This window comes from Neoarius graeffei, chromosome 4, assembly GCF_027579695.1.
Source record: "Neoarius graeffei isolate fNeoGra1 chromosome 4, fNeoGra1.pri, whole genome shotgun sequence".
Lineage (NCBI taxonomy): Eukaryota > Metazoa > Chordata > Actinopteri > Siluriformes > Ariidae > Neoarius > Neoarius graeffei.
Window position 1 is genome coordinate 21,840,765 of NC_083572.1, and position 20,314 is coordinate 21,861,078.

At 40.9% G+C, this 20,314-nt stretch overlaps 1 protein-coding gene across 11 annotated transcripts in view; it reads right to left on the bottom strand.

Moving 5' to 3' along the window:
- lrrfip1b (leucine rich repeat (in FLII) interacting protein 1b) overlaps positions 1-20,314 on the bottom strand; it is a 111,258-nt gene that overhangs the window by 8,492 nt on the left and 82,452 nt on the right. For 10 of the 11 annotated variants that reach the window (XM_060919011.1, XM_060919007.1, XM_060919010.1 and 7 more), the window contains one exon: positions 18,967-19,931. In XM_060919011.1, coding sequence (XP_060774994.1) covers positions 19,084-19,931 — 848 coding nt within the window. In that variant the 3' untranslated portion in view covers positions 18,967-19,083. Of the gene's footprint in view, positions 1-1,999; positions 2,118-2,189; positions 2,240-18,966; positions 19,932-20,314 lie in introns of those variants that run through there. The other variant, XM_060919016.1, reaches the window with a different exon arrangement.

Here is a 20,314-nt window from a genome sequence, read left to right on the forward strand (position 1 = left end):
TGTCATCATTACATTACAGTTATACCTTTGCTTAATTTTGTGTCAAATGTATTTATTAAAATAAAAAAAATCACAAATAATACTGAGACTGACCAAAAACTAGGTCCGTATCTATCAAGTTTATATTTAGAAAGTAAAGAATGGCTGAAACACTTTTGTTGTAGGCTATAGCATGGATCATCAACTGGTAAGCTGTGGTCTTAATGCAGAAGTAGCAAAGTATATCAAACCAAGCACTCACACGTACACCGATCAGCCATAAAATTAAAAAAACAGTGACAGGTGAAATTAATTACACTGATTATTTTGTTACAGTGGCACCTGTCAAAGGGTAGGCTATATTAGGCATCAACCTTTTTGTTTGTGAATGTCTCATATACATACATATATATACACATATACACACATATACACACACACACACACACACACACACATATACACACACACACACATATACACACACACATATATAAAATTTACCAGCTGGGAGGTCCGTATCATGAAATGCCATGACCAAGGTCTTGAAAATACTGACCGAGGCCTCTGGGTCGAGGTCAGTATTTCCAAGGCCGAAAGGGAAAACAAAAGCCAAGGCAAGCTGGCATTTTGAATCCTCATTCACGGCTGTAATGCACATGACTTCCTCCTCAGTATACAAGAGCACTTCCATGGCGGGGGGCTACATTTTGCCGCCTACGTAGTCCTCTATTTATACAAAATTGAGTCAGTCATTCAAGATTCAGCCATGTTTTTGCTCGGCGTTAGCAACAGTTACGGGTTTTCGGCTTTCTCCTGAAATGTTTTTTTTTTTTTTTAATTTCGTCTTCATCAGGGTAGTAAAACTCGCTTTTGCTGTGAACACTCATTATCGCTATCCATGCTGTAAAATTAATGCTATTATACTGAGAAATGCGAAAATAAATGTTGCCAAAAAATTGCTACTATATTATTTGTTGTTGTGAACGAGTGAGTCGCCAAAAGGTCCGTATCGTAGGATTCCGGACCACTTGCAAGCTAATCAGAGCACACGATTTGATGGAAACCAGACCGCGAAAAATAAATAAATAAAATGAAAATCACATGTTGGCTTGAAGATATGAAGTTTATCTTCTTTTGTTGAAAAGCTTGCATTTTTCATACAAAATACATCGCGGACCTAAGTGACATATTTTCCCAATATGCCATTCCTAAAGATTTCCCACTGACTTCGCTTCGCTCACTCGTGATATATACATTCACCACTAGAAGATAAACACATCTTCCTGCAACTGTCACATATCCTCTAATTTTATAAAACTATAATTTTACTATTTTTTTTTTTTTTTAAAAGCACACGCGCACAAAGTTAATTTACTGGTCTGATTAGTGAAGTGAGGATATGGTTTGTTAAAAGAAAAAAAAAATCTGTATATTTAGCTACAAGCAGTGATCCAAGTAGTTAGTGTAAAGTGCCCCAAGTTTGAAGAATTCCACCAGTTCACCAGGCGAAAGAGGACAATTGGAATTTTTAGAAATGTTTGAAAGGCAAAAAAGGAGTTTTGAACATGAACCAACCCATGCCATAAAAACAGACGGAAAAGTCTTGCAGCTTATTAAAAAGTTACACTGTACGGCTAATTTGTTTGAAATTAGTTAAATATCTTCTTTGTGCCATTAGGAAAACGCTTATAAACTTTCACTAAGATCAGCCATTCACACAGGCATACACTGACTGCTGAAATTTGATTGGCCACTGGCAGCAATTTTGTTTAGTGAGCCAAGTAGAACTTTAGATGATGTGAGCAAATGTAGCCACATATAATCATATCAAATTTCAAAAATATTAGCTTAAATGGATCTTAAGATATTGAAATGTGTCAGTTGCAGCACCCCCTATGGACTGAATTTCACAAAATGTGGTGTTGCAATTCTATGCAATGTGCAGTACAATAGAATCTCTAAAATCCCACCTAATTAACCTAACCTAGAAAAAAGGGATAAGAAATACGTGTCTTACTCTGCAAGTCGATGATATGCGAGTCTAGGCTGTTCTGGAGGTCAGCTTCATGTGGACTTACTGCTTCATTTGTGCCATTTCTCTGCTTTTGTTCCACAACTGCTTTCAGCTTCCTTACCTAGACACACACACACACTTAGCTAAATGGCCACAATATGACCCTGTATTTATGGGTAGACATGCAACTTACCTGTTCAAGCAAACTCTCCCTCTCATCAACCAGCTTCCTCAATCGGATCTCTAAAAAATTGAAACGTACAAATGACAATCTGAACAATGATACACTATGGATAAACTTAATGCATAAAAATTTATCACTTAATTGTGTGGCACCAATGTTTTACAAATTTGTATAAACAGCTGCATTTTCAGTGTTCATATCCATCAATGTATTACATATTCTCCTTTATATAATAGTACATTTCATTTATATAGCACTTTTCATACAGAAACTGCACCTCAAAGTGCTTTACATTAAAGGATGAGACAAAAAAAAAAAAAAGTGTACATGATAAAATCTTTAAAAGACAACATTGACAAAGTGGAAGGAAAAAATGAAAGCAATTATTGCAGTGAAAAACACTGTACAGAAACAACTAGCTATATGCTAAATTAAAAAGGAATATGTGACAAGTCATGGAATCCATGGACACATGTCGGCCGAAACGAATCCAAGAAAATCGCAAAAGAAGCATTTTCTCGGATTCGTTTCGGCCGACATGTGTCCGTGGATTCCATGACTCATCACATATTTTTAGCTCACGTCTAAAGATATTTACTGAGTCTGCCTCCCTGATACTTTTTGGTAAAAGTATTCCACAGTTTGGGTGCACAGTGGACAAAGGCTACTTCTGTGATTTTGTTTTGGGGGATTGATACATTTGGTAAACCAGCTGTGGAGGACCAAAGAATTTGTGTTGGGACATAAAATGACAAAGACTCTGTGAAGTAAGAGGGTGCTAGTCAAGTCAAGTTTATTTATATAGCGCTTTTAACAATAAACATTGTCACAAAGCAGCTTTACAGAATTTGAACGACTTAAAACATGAGCTAATTTTATCCCTAATCGATCCCCAGTGAGCAAGCCTGTGGCGACGGTGGCAAGGAAAAACTCCCTCCGTCGACATGAGGAAGAAACCTCGAGAGGAACCAGACTCAAAAGGGAACCCCATCCTCATTTGGGCAACAACAGACAGCATGACTATAACATTAACAGTTTTAACATGAAGACAGTTTCATTGATGATGTAACTCTTCATTGATGGAAACTTGAGTGCAAAACTGTTCATGACAACTGCAGTCCTAAAGTTAGCAAGTCAACTGTAGTCCTCAGCCATAAAAGCATTACTGTAAGAGTCCAGAGCGTCCTCCAGGTGTAACTTTCAACTGTCCTCATGGGGCCATCCTCCACAGGAGCGATGCGATGAGTAGAGGTCTGCGCGGGTCGGATTTTTCAGTCCGCTCCCGCCCGCTTTGTGCAGTCCCACTCCCGCCCGCGCCCACAAAAAATTATGATTTTCAGTCCCGCTCCCGCCTGCCATATTTTGTCCCGCTCCCACCCGCAAATCCCGCATGATGCAGACATTCGCGTTATTTCTCAGGAAAGTTCTTGTCTTGACACAGCGTGATGGTGCCCCGCCCCCTACTTTGAGTGGATTTGAGCATAAATATCTACAGCTCACATTCGTTATTATTTACCTTGTTTCTGAATTCAGCATGTAGTGTCTCTAATAATAATAATAATTAGTGCAGTCAAGCGATTAAAATATTTAATCGCTAATCGCACATTTTTATCACATGAGAAACCATTGTAATTCTCTGATCAGCATAAAAAAGTGAATGGGCTTGCTTTGTACCAATGGGGTGTTTTTTTTTTTTTTATTGCAAAGCAGAGCTAGTAAGAGAAGTGAATTGATTTACTGCTTGAGTTAGTCTACAACTCTAATCAGAGAGACAGGTTACACAGTGATGGTAGGCTTGACTCAATGCTATCCCAGAAATCCTTCCTGTAATATGCAAATTTGGCCACCTCTGATTGGACAGCCAAATTTGCATATTACAGGAAGGATTTCTGGGATAGCATTGAGTCAAGCCTACCGTCACTGTGTAACCTGTCTCTCTGATTAGAGTTGTAGACTAACGCAAGCAGTAAATCACTTCACTCATGGTTCTCTTGCTAGCTGGGTGTGAACTGCGAGTCATTAGAGTGATCAAAGGATTTCCCGTTAGGGTGATCAATGGCAAATTTAAGATGCCATTCCTCACTCAATCTGGCAATCTGACTCTCTCTGCAAATTTAGGCATCTTAAAATGTTTTTATTAATGCCAAATAAAATATCCAGCACAAATTATATATGATAGACATAAATTAATAATTTATAAATTTTATTTCAAACACGTTTTTAGTTAGCGGGACTGCAGCTTATCACCGCTCCCGCCCGTGCGCGCATATGTGCACTTCCGGTCCCGCCCGCGCCCGCAATGAGCTTTCAAAATTTGTCCCGCGCCGCACTGCTTTGCGGCGGGTCCCGCGGGAGTGCAGGGCTCTAGCAATGAGACTCCAACCAGACACAGGGCACCAGGATGGATCAAGCAGGTCAGAGGAGCAGAAGAGGTCAGCATCTCGATTCCAGGACCAACATGTAACTCAGAGGGACAGATTGGGGGGGGAGAAAACACAGGTTGTTAGGTATGCCCAATGTCACCTGAATAACTGTAGGCAACAGGTGTCAATGTCTAAAAATAACAAGTATTAAGTCTGTGTGGCAGGCTCGCAGAGACGAGAGTCCTGACATCAGGCATAATACACAACAACGGCATGTTAATATGGTTAATGACCTGCTCATGACCTGCTCTGGCTGGATGCTTGATTGGGTGATGGGAGCACACTCCTCAGCAATGAGACAGTTGGAATTATAGATCAGAGTGAGTGCAGGCAGATGCAGATGGGACCCTTAGGACTGGCCAAGACAATTCAGTTACATTTCACCGGGTCTGGGACATGCGACGGAATGTCAGACGGCCGATTCCCTGCAGGCTACGAGAGCCAGTCGAGGTCTCCACCCTCCCCACCAAAAGATTTCCTGTTGACTCCATGTAACTCAGAGGGACAGATTTGGGGGGGAGGGGGGAGAGAGAGAGAGAGAGAGAGAGAGAACACAGGCTGTTAGGTATGCCCAATGTCACCTGAATAAGTAGGAACAGTATACATATTGCACTGAGTACAAGCAGGGACTCCGGCAACTAACTATTACAGCATAGCTAAAAGGGGAGAGCTAGAAGGTAACACAGGCATGAGGGAGCCCCAGGACATAAAGCAGCCAGCCACTACACTGTCAACAAACTTGAGTGAGCAAGTGAGTGGGGACTGACAGCATCCACACATCCCAGTTTACCAAAACACTATGTCTGAGGACCCTCCAGATCTACACCTTTACCTCATAAATACCATTAACAAAAGGCTTGACTAAACAGATATGTTTTCAGCCTAGACTTAAACGCTAAGACTGTGTCTGATTCCCGAACACAACTTGGAAGGCTGTTCCATAACTGTGGGGCTTTGTAAGAAAAGGCTCTGCCTGGGGGTGTCGTGGCTCAGGCACCATACCATAAATCCGGGGACCCAGGTTCGATTCCGACCCGAGGTCATTTCCCGATCCCTCCCCGTCTCTCTCTCCCGCTCATTTCCTGTCTCTACACTGTCCTATCCAATAAAGGTGAAAAAAGCCAAAAAAAATATATTAAAAAAAATAAAAGAAAAGGCTCTGCCCCCTGATGCAGCCTTCACTATACGAGGTACCAGCAGACAGCCTGCACCTTTTGATCCAAGTAGACGTGGCGGGTCCTAGAGGAGCAGAAGTTCACTCAGGTACTGTGGTGCGAGACCATTTAGTGCTTTAAAAGGTCAATAGTAGTATTTTATAATCAATATGAAATTTGATTGGGAGCCAATGCAGTGTGGATAAGAGGGGTGATGTGATCATATTTTCTAGTTCTAGTAAGGACTCTTGCTGCTGCATTTTGAACTAACTGGAGCTTGTTTATGCACTCATTGGAACATCCAGACAGTAAGGCATTACAATAATCCAACATGGAGGTAACGAAAGCATGAACTAGTTTTTCCGCTTCATGTAGTGACGTTAAATTTCTTATCTTATCAATATTTCTGAGATGAAAGAAAGCTATCTGGGTAATGTTATCAATGTGAGTTTCGAATGAAAGACTGGGGTCAATAATCACCCCGAGGTCTTTTACTGCTGCACGTGAACAAACAAAGACCATCCAGAATTACTGTGTAATCGGAAAACTTACTTCTAGCTGCATGTGGTCCTAGCGAGTGTCATCATTATACCAATGTGCTAATTTTTTGTCTCTGACCAGTTTCCTTTTAAGAGGAGCTACATTATCTAAAGTATGGCGGAATGTTGACTAAGCATTCAGTTGCCTGATCAAGTTCTGCAGGGGCTGACAGTGAACTAATCAAAGTTGATAACTCTGGGAGATCATTTATAAAGCTATGTGCAGTAGTTGACGCGAATGTACGTTTAATACAGTAGCGTGGTGAGGTGCATATATTATTACTCAGAGATAGTTTGAATGAGAGGAGATAATGATCTGAGATAACTTCAGACTGTGGAAGTATGACTATATTGTCTACGTTTAACCTGAATGATCAAGGGTGTGACCACCATTATGGGTCGGTCCTATGACATTCTGATTAATCCCTACTGACTCTAAAATGGACACAAACGCTGTTTTTAAAGGGTCTTCTGGGTTATCGAAGCGAATATTAAAATCTCCGACAACTAAAGCTTTGTCTAAGGAAATAACCAGCTCGGAGATAAAATCTGCAAATTCAGAAAGAAACTCAGAATATGGCCCCAGGGGCCTGTAAATAATAAGCAATGGAATTAATTGGGTAGACATTTTTCGAGGCTACATACATTATATGAGTATGAAGAACTTCAAAATGTATTAAATTTATAACCAGGTTTGTGTTACACCTAGATAATCATTATAAATAACCACAACGCCTCCTCCTCTGCCAGTTTGACGAGGCTGGTGTATATAACTGTATCCAGGAGGACTCGGTTCATTTAATGCTATATATTCATTTGGCTTAATCCATGTTTCAGTTAAACAAAGTACATTAAACTTCTGATCAGTAATGACTTCATTAACCATTAGCGCTTTAGATGTAAGAGATCTAATATTTAATAGCCCCACCTTTAGATCAAAGGTGCTGGCAGCAGCTGTCAGTATGATCTAATTTTATATTGATTAGGTTACTGGAGCAAACTCTCTGAAAATTTTTACCTTTTTGTTTAGCTCGGGGAACAGACACAGTCTCAATGGAGTGGACCCTGAGTGACGACTCTGTGCAGCTAGCAGACAGTTGGTTTAGCCTGTTTGTCTGCTCCCTGGCCTTGGCTCTGGATTGTCAGGAATTAACTAGGCCTGTTCTGAGACTATGACCTATGCTGCAGGAAATGAGAGCAGCACCTTTCCGAGTGGGATGGATACCGTCCCGCCCTAACAGGCCAGCAGTGCCCTCAAAATTAGCCCAATTATCTATAAAGTCCACACTGTTTTCAGAGCACCACCTGGACAACCAGCAGTTCAGCGACCATAACCTGCTGTAAGCTACATTGCCACGCCGCATTGGGATGGGGCCAGAGCATACTACAGCATCGGACATCGCCTTCGCTAATTTAAACACCTCTACAAAGTTACTCTTAGTAACCTCAGACTGACGAAGGCGTATATCATTAGCTCCTGCATGGATAACTATCTTTGAGAACCTGTGCTTGCCTAGCACCCTAAGATTACCTGCTATGTCCGGCACCCTGGCTCCCGGTATACACCGGACTAAAGCTGCTGGTGCCCCTAAAGGTTGAGCTAATTTCACGATAGAGTATGATAGAGTCCCCTATAACCAGAGCTCTTTCAGGTTTCTCAGCGGATGCATCACTAAGGAGAGCAAACCTGTTCAACACGTGACGTGGAGAGGAGTGGTGCTCCCGTGGGCAAGCCTCAGCGGTAGCTTTGGCTCTACGCTTATGCCGCCTCCGCTTGTGGTCTTTACACAGGAGGAGAGAAAAGAAAAAGAAAGCTTCCGGTCTCTGTGTTCTTCCAAAAAAAGAGGAAAAAAAAACAGAAAAAGGAAAGCGAAAGTCGAAAGTACAAAAAGGAAAGCGACAGTACAATAAAAATGAAGAGGATACTGGAAAATTATTTGTAGAAAAAAGTTAAAAAAGATTAGTAATTAACGCCAGCACTCACGGGAAGAAAGGACTCGGCGCAAACAACTCAGGCTAGGTCATTTAGTGCTTTAGAGACAAGTAGGAGGACTTTAAAATTAAATTCTAAAAAAATACAGGAAGCCAATGGAGTGTGGCTAGCACAGGAGTAATGTGCTCTCTCTTCTCTTTGTTTTTGTTAAAAGTCTTGCTGCAGCGTTCTGGATTAACTGTAATCTCTCAATAGACTTTCTAGGGAGTCCTGTGAACAAAGCATTGCAATAGTCCCGTCTACCTGTAATAAAAGCATGGATCAGTTTCTCGGTTTAGTTATAAATGAGCATACTTTGGCAATATTTCTGAAGTGGAAAAATACTGCTTTCATGACCCTGCTAATGTGTGAATTAAAACTTAAATCTGAGTCTAGAATTACACCCAAGCTTGTAACTTCATCTTTCATCTGCTGACCAAGAACCCCAAGTCTTTTAGACAGGGTGTCCCTTTTGGCTTTAGGACCAACTAAGAGTATTTCTGTCTTGCCTTCATTAAGTTTTAAAAATAAATAAATAAAAATATTGCTCATCCATTCATTAATTGTGGATAAATAGGTGGTCAGGGAGTGTAGGGCATGTGGTCCATTTGGCTTGATAATTGTGCATCACCAACACAGCTATGGAAATTGTGTTCTCTAATGATGCTACCAAGGGGTAGCATACAAAATGAGAATGGAAGGGGGCCAAGACAGCTTCCTTGTGCAGCACCAAATGATACAGGTCATGTGTCTTTGACACGTAATCTCCCATACTGACACAGAATTGTCTCCCTATAATGTAGGATTTAAACCAGCTGAGGGCTCAGTCAGATAGACCAACCTAGTTCTTCAGTCCATTAATTAAAACGTGATCTATAGGTGTCAAATGCAGCACTCAGATCTAAGAGAATTAGAACTGCAACCTTTTTGAGGCAGCACTGAGACCAAGATCATTAACTATTACAGTTAGTGTAGTCTCTGTACTGTGACAGGACTGAAAGCCAGATTAGAATCTTTCTGAAACATGGTAATGTTTAAGTAGTCATTTAGTTTATTGAAGACCACGTTTTTTAGTATCTTACTCATGAAGGGCAAGTTTGAATAGGTTGGTAATTGCTCAGTACACTATTGTCCAAATTTGGTTTCTTCAAGAGAGGTTTTATAACCGCCGTTTTAAATTCACTGGGGAATATTGCAATTTCAAGGGACATTGATTTTAAGGTATTACATCATTTAATAAACAGGAATGTACAGTATAATCAACAGTAGTAGAACGACATTTTCAATTGTGTAGCCAACTTCACCAAGTAGAAATAACCCAGAAAACACAATATACTCGCTGTACACTTTATTAAGAACACCTGCACATTCATGCAATTATCCAAAATCAGCCAATCATGTGGCAGCAGCACAATGGATACAATCATGCAGATACAGGTCAAGCATCAAACAATGTTTTGAAAAAAAAAGTGATCTCTATGCCCTTGACCATGGCATGACTTAGTTTGAGTCTTTTAGAAAACTGCTGACTTTCACACACATGGTCTCTGGTTTAGACAGAATAATCTTTATTAAAATAATAACAAATAAAACTAAACATCCAATGTGTGATGGTTCTGCAGATGGAAACACCTTGTTGGAGAATGGCCAGACTGCTTTGGCAGGAAGGTTACAGTAACTAAAATAACCCTTTGCAATCGTTGTGGGGGAGGGGGGATTCAGAATGCACAGTACATTAATGCCAGCTACAACAGCAGAAGACCACATCGGGCTCCACTTCTGTCCGCTAATAATAATCTGATTCTATCCTGAGCACAGGCTCATCAAAACTGGACAGACTAGAAACATGTTGCCTGGCCTGATGAACCTCGATTGCTGTTGCAACATACAGAGTCAGAACTGACAACAGCATCAATCCATGGACCCAACCTATGCTGTGTCAACAATTCAGACTGGTGGTGGTAGTGTCATGGTGTGGGGAAGGTTTTCTTGGCAATCAAGAATGCTATGAATACTGGAGCCAGTCTGGTTGTTGACCCTGTGCATCCCTTTATTGCCACACTTTAATCTTATAATGGCTACTATCCTGTATACTATCCTATATAATGGTCCATGTCACAAAGCAACTCAAACTGGTTTCAGCAGATCTGAGGTAAAACAAGGGCATCACAGCATGAATGCGCAGCTCAACATTCTGCAGCAATTATGCGATGCAATCATATCAACACAATCCAACACCTTGTGGAACGCAAGCCATGAAGAATTCAGGCTGTTCTAAACAAAGGAGGGTCAAACCCAGTATTATTAGTATGTTCCTAACAAAGTGGACAGTGAGTGTAAACAATTTAAAACACACACACACACACACACACACACACACACCATTTGAAACGGGCTACAAGAATTTTTTTGTGTAGCCAAATTTTCAAAAACGAAATGCCCCCATACCCAAAATGAAATATTGTATTACATAAAACAAAAATATATAAAAAGTAGAAATTTGATCTTGGGGAAACTTACAATATACTTTAAAGGTCCCCTTGCATCGTTTTTTCATTAATTGTGCAGTGGTCTCTAGTATGAATGAACGCCCTGTGAGATGGTTTTGGTGAAAAAAAAATGCTGTGGTTCTCCTGTTTCAGGCTGTTCTAGTTTGGTGGAGGAGTGGGTGGCGGGAGAACGACAGGATTTCAGCTCTTACTCATTAATATTCATGACATGTAAACGTGTTACCTCTGATTGGCTAACAGCACTGTGATGCTACCTCCAGTGGGTCAGAACAAGCGGATGTGGGTGTCTTTGTAAAAACTGTTTAGATTGGCTATTATGGTCTCGACATCGATGTTTTGACCAATAACAATGTAGATGTGGCAGCGGGGGCGTGGCCGAGCGGCGGTCTGTGAATGGAGGGCAGAGTCAGGGAAGGTAAGTGGCAGAATCACTGCACCTGATGGGAATTAACGTGTGTTTGTGTGTCTTCCCCAGTGACCGCGCCCTATAAGAGGAGAGGGAGAGCAGAGGAAGGGAGCTCTCTCCCCAACCAGAACGCTTGTGTGCGCATGCGCGGGAGGGAGGGAGTCATTCATTCGTTTGTTCATTCATTCATTCATTCATTCATTTAATTGAATACTCCCTGCAGCAGCGGCTTTCATCAAGGCACGAGGCACGGAGCGGAGCTCGTCTCGGGGGGGGGATAACGTCCCCTGGCTGGGAGCTGATGGGCCCTGGCAGCGCTGGTTCGTTCGGGAGAGGGCAGGAGTCGCTAGCTGCCAAGTCTGGGGAGGCTGGGACCTAGGGTAGAGGTCTGCGCGGGACAGAATTTTCAGTCCCGCTCCCGCACTGTGCAGTTCCACTCCTGCCCGCTCCCGCAAAGAATTATGATTTTCAGTCCCGCTCCCGCCCGCGCCTGCCATATTTTGTCCTGCTCCCGCCCACAAATCCTGCATGATGCAGACGTTCACGTTATTTCTCACGAAAGTTCTTGTCATCGGCTTGGGGAATTAAACATGCTGAGCTTAGCTGAGCTCTCCACTGACCGATCCTTCATCTAGCGCACGTAGCGAGGGTGCGCGTTGCCAGGCGGCATGCGCAGCTGAGGCTTTACAGAGATACCCAACACACCTACCAAACTCTACAGTGGATATTAAGAATATTGTACATTGCACATAGCTTATATGTCACTCCTCACATTTACATTCTAGGAAATACAAGTAGGCCTATAAGAAATTAATATAATTTAAAGACACAGTGTGACGGTGCCCCGCCCCCTACTTTGAGTGGATCTGAGCATAAATATCTACAGTTCACGTTCAGGGGTGCGTTTTCCAAACAACCAACCAAGTTAGCATTAAACCAATATGGTACGATGCAAGTTTGAACTAACTAACATCCAAAAAAACGACTGTTTCCCAAAGCTGTAGTACCAACTTGGTCTGAACCAAGTTGATTTGAACCAACACAGTTCAAACCACGATGTTTTCAGATGTGTTCGGATGGTCTCGTTTATTGCCGGAATTCAGAGAAACAACCCGAAGTTGGCTGACAGTGCAAACGGCATTTCACCATTAAATGACCGTTAAGCCAAATTTGGTGCGTCCATAATCTTCCCCTGATGCTTGCAACTTGGTGTATATGTTCATTTAGACTAATATAAAATTGCAATACCCGTCATTTGGAAATCACGTGTAAAGAAAAGGCATCTCCATAAATTAAAGCATCATATACTAGTTTTGGCTATAAGGCTATTTGCCCTGATTAAAAATAGCTAAGCAAACTGCTGTGAGATGGCACAGATAACATTATGTAGATCTACATGTTGTGTATTTATAGGTGGCATTGTTAGGTTTATTGTAAGTTTATTGTTTAGACTCTGACATTCTGCTGACACATTCCAAGTTGAGCGCTGCATGATTGACAGCTCTCGCTTTGATTGACAGCTCTCGCTTTGCACACTCACACTCCCACTTCCGAGTCTGTGGCGTTTTTAGTTAGCGGGACTGCAACTTATCGCCTCTCCCGCCCGCTCCCGCATTGTGCACTCCCCCTCCTGCCCGCAATAAGCTTTCAAAATTTGTCCCGCGCCACACTGCTTTGCGTCGGGTCCCGCGGGAGTGCAGGGCTCTAACCTAGGGTTAGGTGAATTACGTCCCAAGGCGCAGAGCTAGCCTGCCCAGGGAGCACCTCTTTCGTTCAGGAGAGGGCAGAGGCCGCTGGCTGCCAAGTCTGGGGAGGCTGGGACCTCCCCTGCCCGAGTTACGAGCGTGCAAAGTCGGGCTGGAGCCGCCGTTAGAAACGAAACTGACGCGGAGCACCGTGCCACGCCTCGGGGCGAATTACGTCTCTCTCCTCACGCTTTCTTCCTGCGGGCGGTCACAAGCCAAGGTGAGCGAGGCCATGAATACTAATTTTCGAAGTGACGTAACTTCGTATGGCTTTTTCTGATCCGCTTGTTTTTCCGACTATTTTCTTTCATAAGCTAATACAGGGAATGAGAGTAGAATTACATTTTCACATGCAGCATGCATATGCAACTCGGAGTGAACTACGGTATTTCAAAAAGAGCCAGTATTAAACGTTTTTGGTGGAAGGGCACCTTTAATGCTGATTGTTTTTGTTCTTGAAACCAACTTTATAGAAAGTCATTAGACAATGTTGAAATATTAATTCAATATCAGACAACCTACTATCAATCAAATTCTCAATATAGAACATACACTGCCAGTCAAGTTGTAAGACAGACAATAACATTTTTATTGAAACAAATGGGCTCATTTGAGGTGTGCGACAATTAAAAAAAAAATAGTAAAAAGGTGCAGTGTAAATTAATTGAGAAATTATTTTAGCATCAGACACAGTCCCCTCCAAAAGTACTGGTACGGCAAAGTCAATTCTTTCATTTTTGCTGTTCAAAGATGATGTGGATTTGAGATCAAAAGACGCAGATGAGAAGATAGATCAGAATTTTAGCTTTCATTTCCTGATATATCCATTTATATGTGTTAGAACATTGCACCTTTTGTGGTAGACTATTCAATTTTTAGGTGAGCAAAAGTATAGGAACAGACACACTGAGGGACAGTCCATGGGCAGCACCAGGGGGTTGGCATTGCTATAGCTACAGCTAGGATAGCCATAGAACATCCTTAGCACCCAAGAAAAGTCTGGGGCTTATTTAGAATTTTTAATGTGTGAATTAATACTGTAATTTATATTTTGAAAAATAAATATATACGTTAATAAAATGACCTTTTTTTTTTAAACTAAAAAACTAAGCAAAACACTGGTGATCTGATTCAGCCAATGGGCACAGCACGCACTGAACCTTTGATGTTATTTGCACATCCTGTTAGCCCGAAAGCTTTTTTTTTTTTTGGTAAATTAGCAGTCATAAAATCACAATGGATTGTTTTTTTTGTTTTTGTCTTCATAAATATCCATGTGTGGAGACTCAATCAACAGATGCACTGTTTTATGAAGATATTCAATGGTAAATGCATGATTTTTTTTCTTCTATAGCCAATTACAAGTTTAATGCATTTGGTGGCTGAGGCACAAATTCTGACTCATTGTTATCTCTATGCGATGCCCATTCCTAACACTAGGTCTATGGAATAGAATACTGTTGACTCAATGTGTTAGGAACTGGTAGCATGAGTTTGTGATCTCAGAATCTCAGGCTGAAATGTGCACAAACCTCTGTCTCTGTTACTGCTGCTTGGGTACAAGTCCTGGACATGGCTTAATTGTGTGAAATTTTATATTCAGATGGATGTTTACGTAGGCTGGCTTATGAACCTCACATCTATATCCCCATGAGCAGAGTATCTCACCTTGTGTTTAACACAGAATGGCACTGTAATTGAGCGGGTACTGCATGCATATGTGTTTCAAAAGAAATGGACGCTCGGAGACTGCAGACCTCCGCCAAGGCCAAATGCCACAACGTTAGTGAAAAAGTGAAATTAAATTAATCGAGCTGCCCTGCAAGTTGGATCCGCTCTAAAATTGAAAAGCATCCTTAGCCCGTGCTTCAATTTTTCACCAAGTTTCATGAAAATCAGGTTGGTAGTTTTTGCATAATCCTGTTTATGGACAAATCAAAAGCATAACCTCCTTGGCATAGATAATTAAACTGTATTGACCAGCACATTAATGAGAAGCCCTAAATTTCAGAGCACCCTCACTGAAAAGTCAAGCAATCCCATAGCACCAGCAAAAGAAAACCTCTGGTGTCTTAAAAGTTGGATAAAGTAAATAACATTTTTTTCACAGTCCGGTTTCCATCAAATCTCGTGCTCTGATTGGCTGGGGAGCGGGTCCATATCCTACGATACGGACCCCAGGCGACTCGCTCATTCACAACAACAAGCATAGTAGCATTTTTTTTGTCAGCATTTATCTTTTTTTTTAAGATTTATTTACAAGATTATCAAAAATCTTATACATTTTTGCCAGCATTTCTCAGGAGAATAGCATTAATTTTACATCATGATAGCGATAACGACAGTCTTCACAGCGAAAGCACGTTTTACTACCCTGAGGAAGAAGAAATTAAAAAAAAAAAAATAAAAATTTCAGGAGAAAGCTAAAAACCTGTAACTGTTGCTAACGCCAAGCAAAAACATGGCTGAATTCTGAATGACTCAATTTTGTATAAATACGGGACTACATAGGGGGCAAAATGTAGTTTTTTTTTCCTGCCATGGAAGTGCACTTGTATACCAAGGAGGAAGCCATTTGCATTACAGCCGTGAATGAGGATTCAAAAATGGCAGCTCGCCTCTCCTTTTCGGGTGCTCTCTTTTCTGTTAGAATTTGGTAAAGAAAAAAATAAATATTATTTACCAGCTTAAGGTCGGTCCATATGGTGAAATACCGTGACCGAGGTCTTGAAAGTATTGACCGAAAGTATATTTGGTTGCCATTAGTGCAAGCAGGGGATATGCATCAAGCATGGTTTCATTTCATGAAGAAATATGACAGTAGTATTACTGTTGTCCACCCTTACTTTAAATTATTTTATCAGTCTACAAAATGATCATTTCAAGTAAGGGTGGAAACCCCAGCAATATGTGGAAACATCTTTTGATGCAACATGGGCTAAAATTCTAAGAATGCCATGAATTTAATAGTCTACACACAAGTGCCACTTCCCAAATGAACAGCATGTCTGTTACCAAGGGTAAATAACCTGTGTTATAATAGCATTAGCGCCACACAGGCAGGCTTGCTTAGCAGATCTTCCCAGAGAGAATTTCGCAGATTTAGCAGATCCTCCCAAAAAGAACAGATATGCTCATTTTCTGTAGAACTGTTGATTTTATATGCTATTTTATATTTAGTTTGTTTATTCTTTTTCAAAAAAAAGAGCAGCCCATCCATCCATTTTCTATACAGTCAAACCTCGGGTCACGAACGTCCCTATTCATGAACAAATCGGGCTACGAACACCATTTCCGAACAAATTTTGCTTTGATTCTCGAACGATGCTTCGATGCACGAACGCACAAACTGGCGGGCTTCTCCACCACGTGAGGCGTGCGGGAGCATCAGTTGTACTCAAGATGGCGCGCATATGCTCCCATCCAGACGACATCTCTTTCAGGGAAGTCGTCTGGATGGGAGCATATGTTGCTCTAGAACCTGGATATACCTTTCAGCATTGATGGTGTCTTTCCAGATGTGTAAGCTGCCCATGCCACACGCACTAATGTAACCCCATACCATCAGAGATGCAGGCTTCTGAACTGAGCGCTGATAACTTGGGTCGTCCTTCTCCTCTTTAGTCCGAATGACACGGCGTCCCTGATTTCCATAAAGAACTTCAAATTTTGATTCGTCTGACCACAGAACAGTTTTCCACTTTGCCACAGTCCATTTTAAATGAGCCTTGGCCCAGAGAAGACGTCTGCGCTGGATCCTGTTTAGATACGGCTTCTTTGAACTATAGAGTTTTAGCTGGCAATGGCGGATGGCACGGTGAATTGTGTTCACAGATAATGTTCTCTGGAAATATTCCTGAGCCCATTTTGTGATTTCCAATACAGAAGCATGCCCGTATGTGATGCAGTGCTGTCTAAGGGCCCGAAGATCACGGGCACCCAGCATGGTTTTCCGGCCTTGACCCTTACACACAGATTCTTCCAGATTCTCTGAATCTTTTGATGATGATATGCACTGTAGATGATGATATGTTCAAACTCTTTGCAATTTTACACTGTCGAACTCCTTTCTGATACTGCTCCACTATTTGTCGGCACAGAATTAGGGGGATTGGTGATCCTCTTCCCATCTTTACTTCTGAGAGCCCTGCCACTCCAAGATGCTCTTTTTATACCCAGTCATGTTAATGACCTACTGCCAGTTGACCTAATGAGTTGCAATTTGGTCCTCCAGCTGTTCCTTTTTTGTACCTTTAACTTTTCCAGCCTCTTATTGCCCCTGTCTCAACTTTTTTGAGATGTGTTGCTGTCATGAAATTTCGAATGAGACAATATTTGGCATGAAATTTCAAAATGTCTCACTTTCGACATTTGATATGTTGTCTATGTTCTATTGTGAATACAATATCAGTTTTTGAGATTTGTAAATTATTGCATTCCGTTTTTATTTACAATTTGTACTTTGTCCCAACTTTTTTGGAATCGGGGTTGTATTATGTTTTTAGTATTACTGTATTTTTCTGTAATTAAGGTCATCTTTAATTCCTTTCTATATTTTTTCCACACACAAACCCATAAAAAGTTTAAAAAAAAAAACTATGTTTCTGGGGCCGGTGAATGGATTAATTGGATTTACATTAATTTAAATGGGAAAAATTAATTCGGTTCGCGAACGGAGTCAAAGAAGGAATTAAATTTGTAACCCAAGGTACCACTGTACTGCTTATCCACTGCAGGTGAACTAGAGCCAATCCCAGCTAACAATAAGAGGGGGGTCATTTCATATATTTTCCAGGGCTAACACAGAGAGGCAAAGAGCCATTCACATTCCCATTCACACCTATGGCCATTTTTAAAGTAAAGAACATTGTAATTTTTCGTAAACCCCCCCCGCTACCATCATGAGCTACATCACTAAAGATCAGTGAGTGTTCCAGAAAGAGCCATGCAAGCCCAAGCGACGACACTACTTCCATCATGCTTGAGCTCCTCATGTTTTGGATCATGAGCACACACATCATTTTGGTGAAGGTTAAACTTCATTCCAGAACTTTTGAGGATCATACCTGTAGTTCATTCCAAATCCCAAACTGGCCTTCTGATTCTTACTGCTGATGAGTGGTTTGCATCTTGTGGTACAGCCTCTATATTTCTGCTCTTGAGGTCTTCTTTGAATGGTGGATTGTGATTCCTTCCCCACTGCCCTGTGGAGGTTGCTAGTGATGTCACAGACTGTTTTGAGGGTTTTCTTTACAGTTCTCGCAATGTTCATCATCAACTGCTTTTGTTTTCCTTGGCCAACCTGTTCGATGTCTGGTTTTTAGTACACCAGTGGTTTCTCTCTTTTATTTATTTTTTATTTTTTTTATTAAGGACATTCTAAATTGTAGTATTGATTATGTCCAATGCTTGCATAATGACTGATTAATTTTCCCCTTTTCTCAGCTTCAGACTGGCTTGTTTTTCCCATAGACAGCTCTTGTCTTCATGTTGGTTTATCCTTTTTAACAAGGAATACAGTCTTCACAGGTGAGACCCAGGGCTCAAACCAAGAGCAGATATACAGAAATGGTAAATCGTTTATATTAAAAAAAAAATTCTAATAAGGCACACCTGGGCAACAAAAACACCTCTCTGTCACCTGTCATGCTCCAATATTTTTATCAGCTGAAAAATGGGTGGGTTCAAACAAAAGGTGCACTGTTCTTAGCTGTTTAACACATCTAGATGTAAATACTGGGAAATGAAAACTGACATTCTGATCCATCATCTTACATTAATCATTTGATCTGAAGCCAAATTATTTTTTTTTAAACTATACACTAAAGATAATAATGTATAGTTAAAAAAAATAAAAACTAAATAAATAAATAATTAATTGGCCTTGCAGTTCCTATACTTCCAGAGGACAGTATGTATTTGGAAAAAATCTAATTAGGCATTTTTGATCAGACAAGTTAATACTAGTAATGTCTGCATCTCCAGACTAAACTGATTTACCTTCCATTAAGTTCATCTGCCTTTAAGTGTCATTTAGAGTAACATTAGATCTTAGAAACTGACAGTTAATAATTAATTCCAGACTGGAATGGTGGAGTACCATTTTCATTTTGAACACCATTTTTATTTGCTTGGCTGTATACGGTAAAAGTAGTCAGGACAAACTACAATCCTGTGCTTTCTTGTTCCCAAGCCTCATCCTGTTGTGTTTTGTATTGTCTCCAGCAGGGCTCATCTCTTCCGGATGTTCAACTCTGGCCTGATCTGTTTCGTTTAGCCTCATGGCTTCCAAGTCCAGTATAAAAGCTTCTTGACAACTATCTAAAAATGAAGCGCTGCCTTTCACCTCCACAGGGAGTGTCAGCAAGTAACTTTGAACAACCCCTGTTTCAAGGTTCAGCTCCATTTCAGACTCCTGCTCACTGCTTGAAGAAAGAGCTCTTCTGCTGCTGGTCATCTCTACATCCGTGGTGGGAATGGGTTTTCTGGAATCTTGATAGCTTCTGGTGGTTCCAGGTAGCTCTGTTTTCTCCAATGTTTCTTCATCTGCTTGGTTTGCATGACTAGTTGTAGGATTGAGTTGACTGTTAGTTTTAATAAACTGGGATGGTGCAGGTGCTTCATTTTCATCTCGAGTCAAAGGACTTTCTGAGACTTGAGTGACTCTTGTGTTCTCCTCTATCCAAGGTTCTTCCCCCTGCTTGCTTGCTTTGTTCACACGTTTTCCTACTTTGATGACACCTTCATTTTGAGCTACCACACTTTCTTGAACTGTTTCATCTGGTACATTTTCAACACAAACTGACAGACCCCTTTTAAATTCCTTTGTTTCAGGAACTCTGTAGTCCTTTTGCAGTCCCATCTGTATAACACTACATGATGCTCTTGTACCAGAATCCATATCTTCAGCTCTTTTTACTTCTGCATGAATGACTATCTTGGATTTTTCATCCATGCACGATGTACTGTCCATTTCAGGCACTTGATCCCCTGGAGATCTCTCTGGAACATCATTAGCACAATATGAAAGTGTGCACGAAAACTATTTTTTTTTCTTTTTCGACTGGAAGGATTGATTAGTGTACACAAAGAGTGAAGATAATCACCGGGATGATGTCAGTAAACAAGGAAAAGTAGAGGTGCCGGCTTTCTTCACATAAATGAATTAGTGCGGAGGAATTTACAGAAAATTTTAGAATAAAACACAGTAAGAAAAGCAGAAAGACACCAATTTAATTTGATAATCAGCAGCATGGTGCCAACATGAAGTGACTAAACTCAGTGCAGGATTCATACTCTGTAGACAAAAATCAGTTGACTGAAACACAAACATCATTTAAGCTTGCAATATACTGAGCCCAAAAAAGAAACTGACATTAAAAATC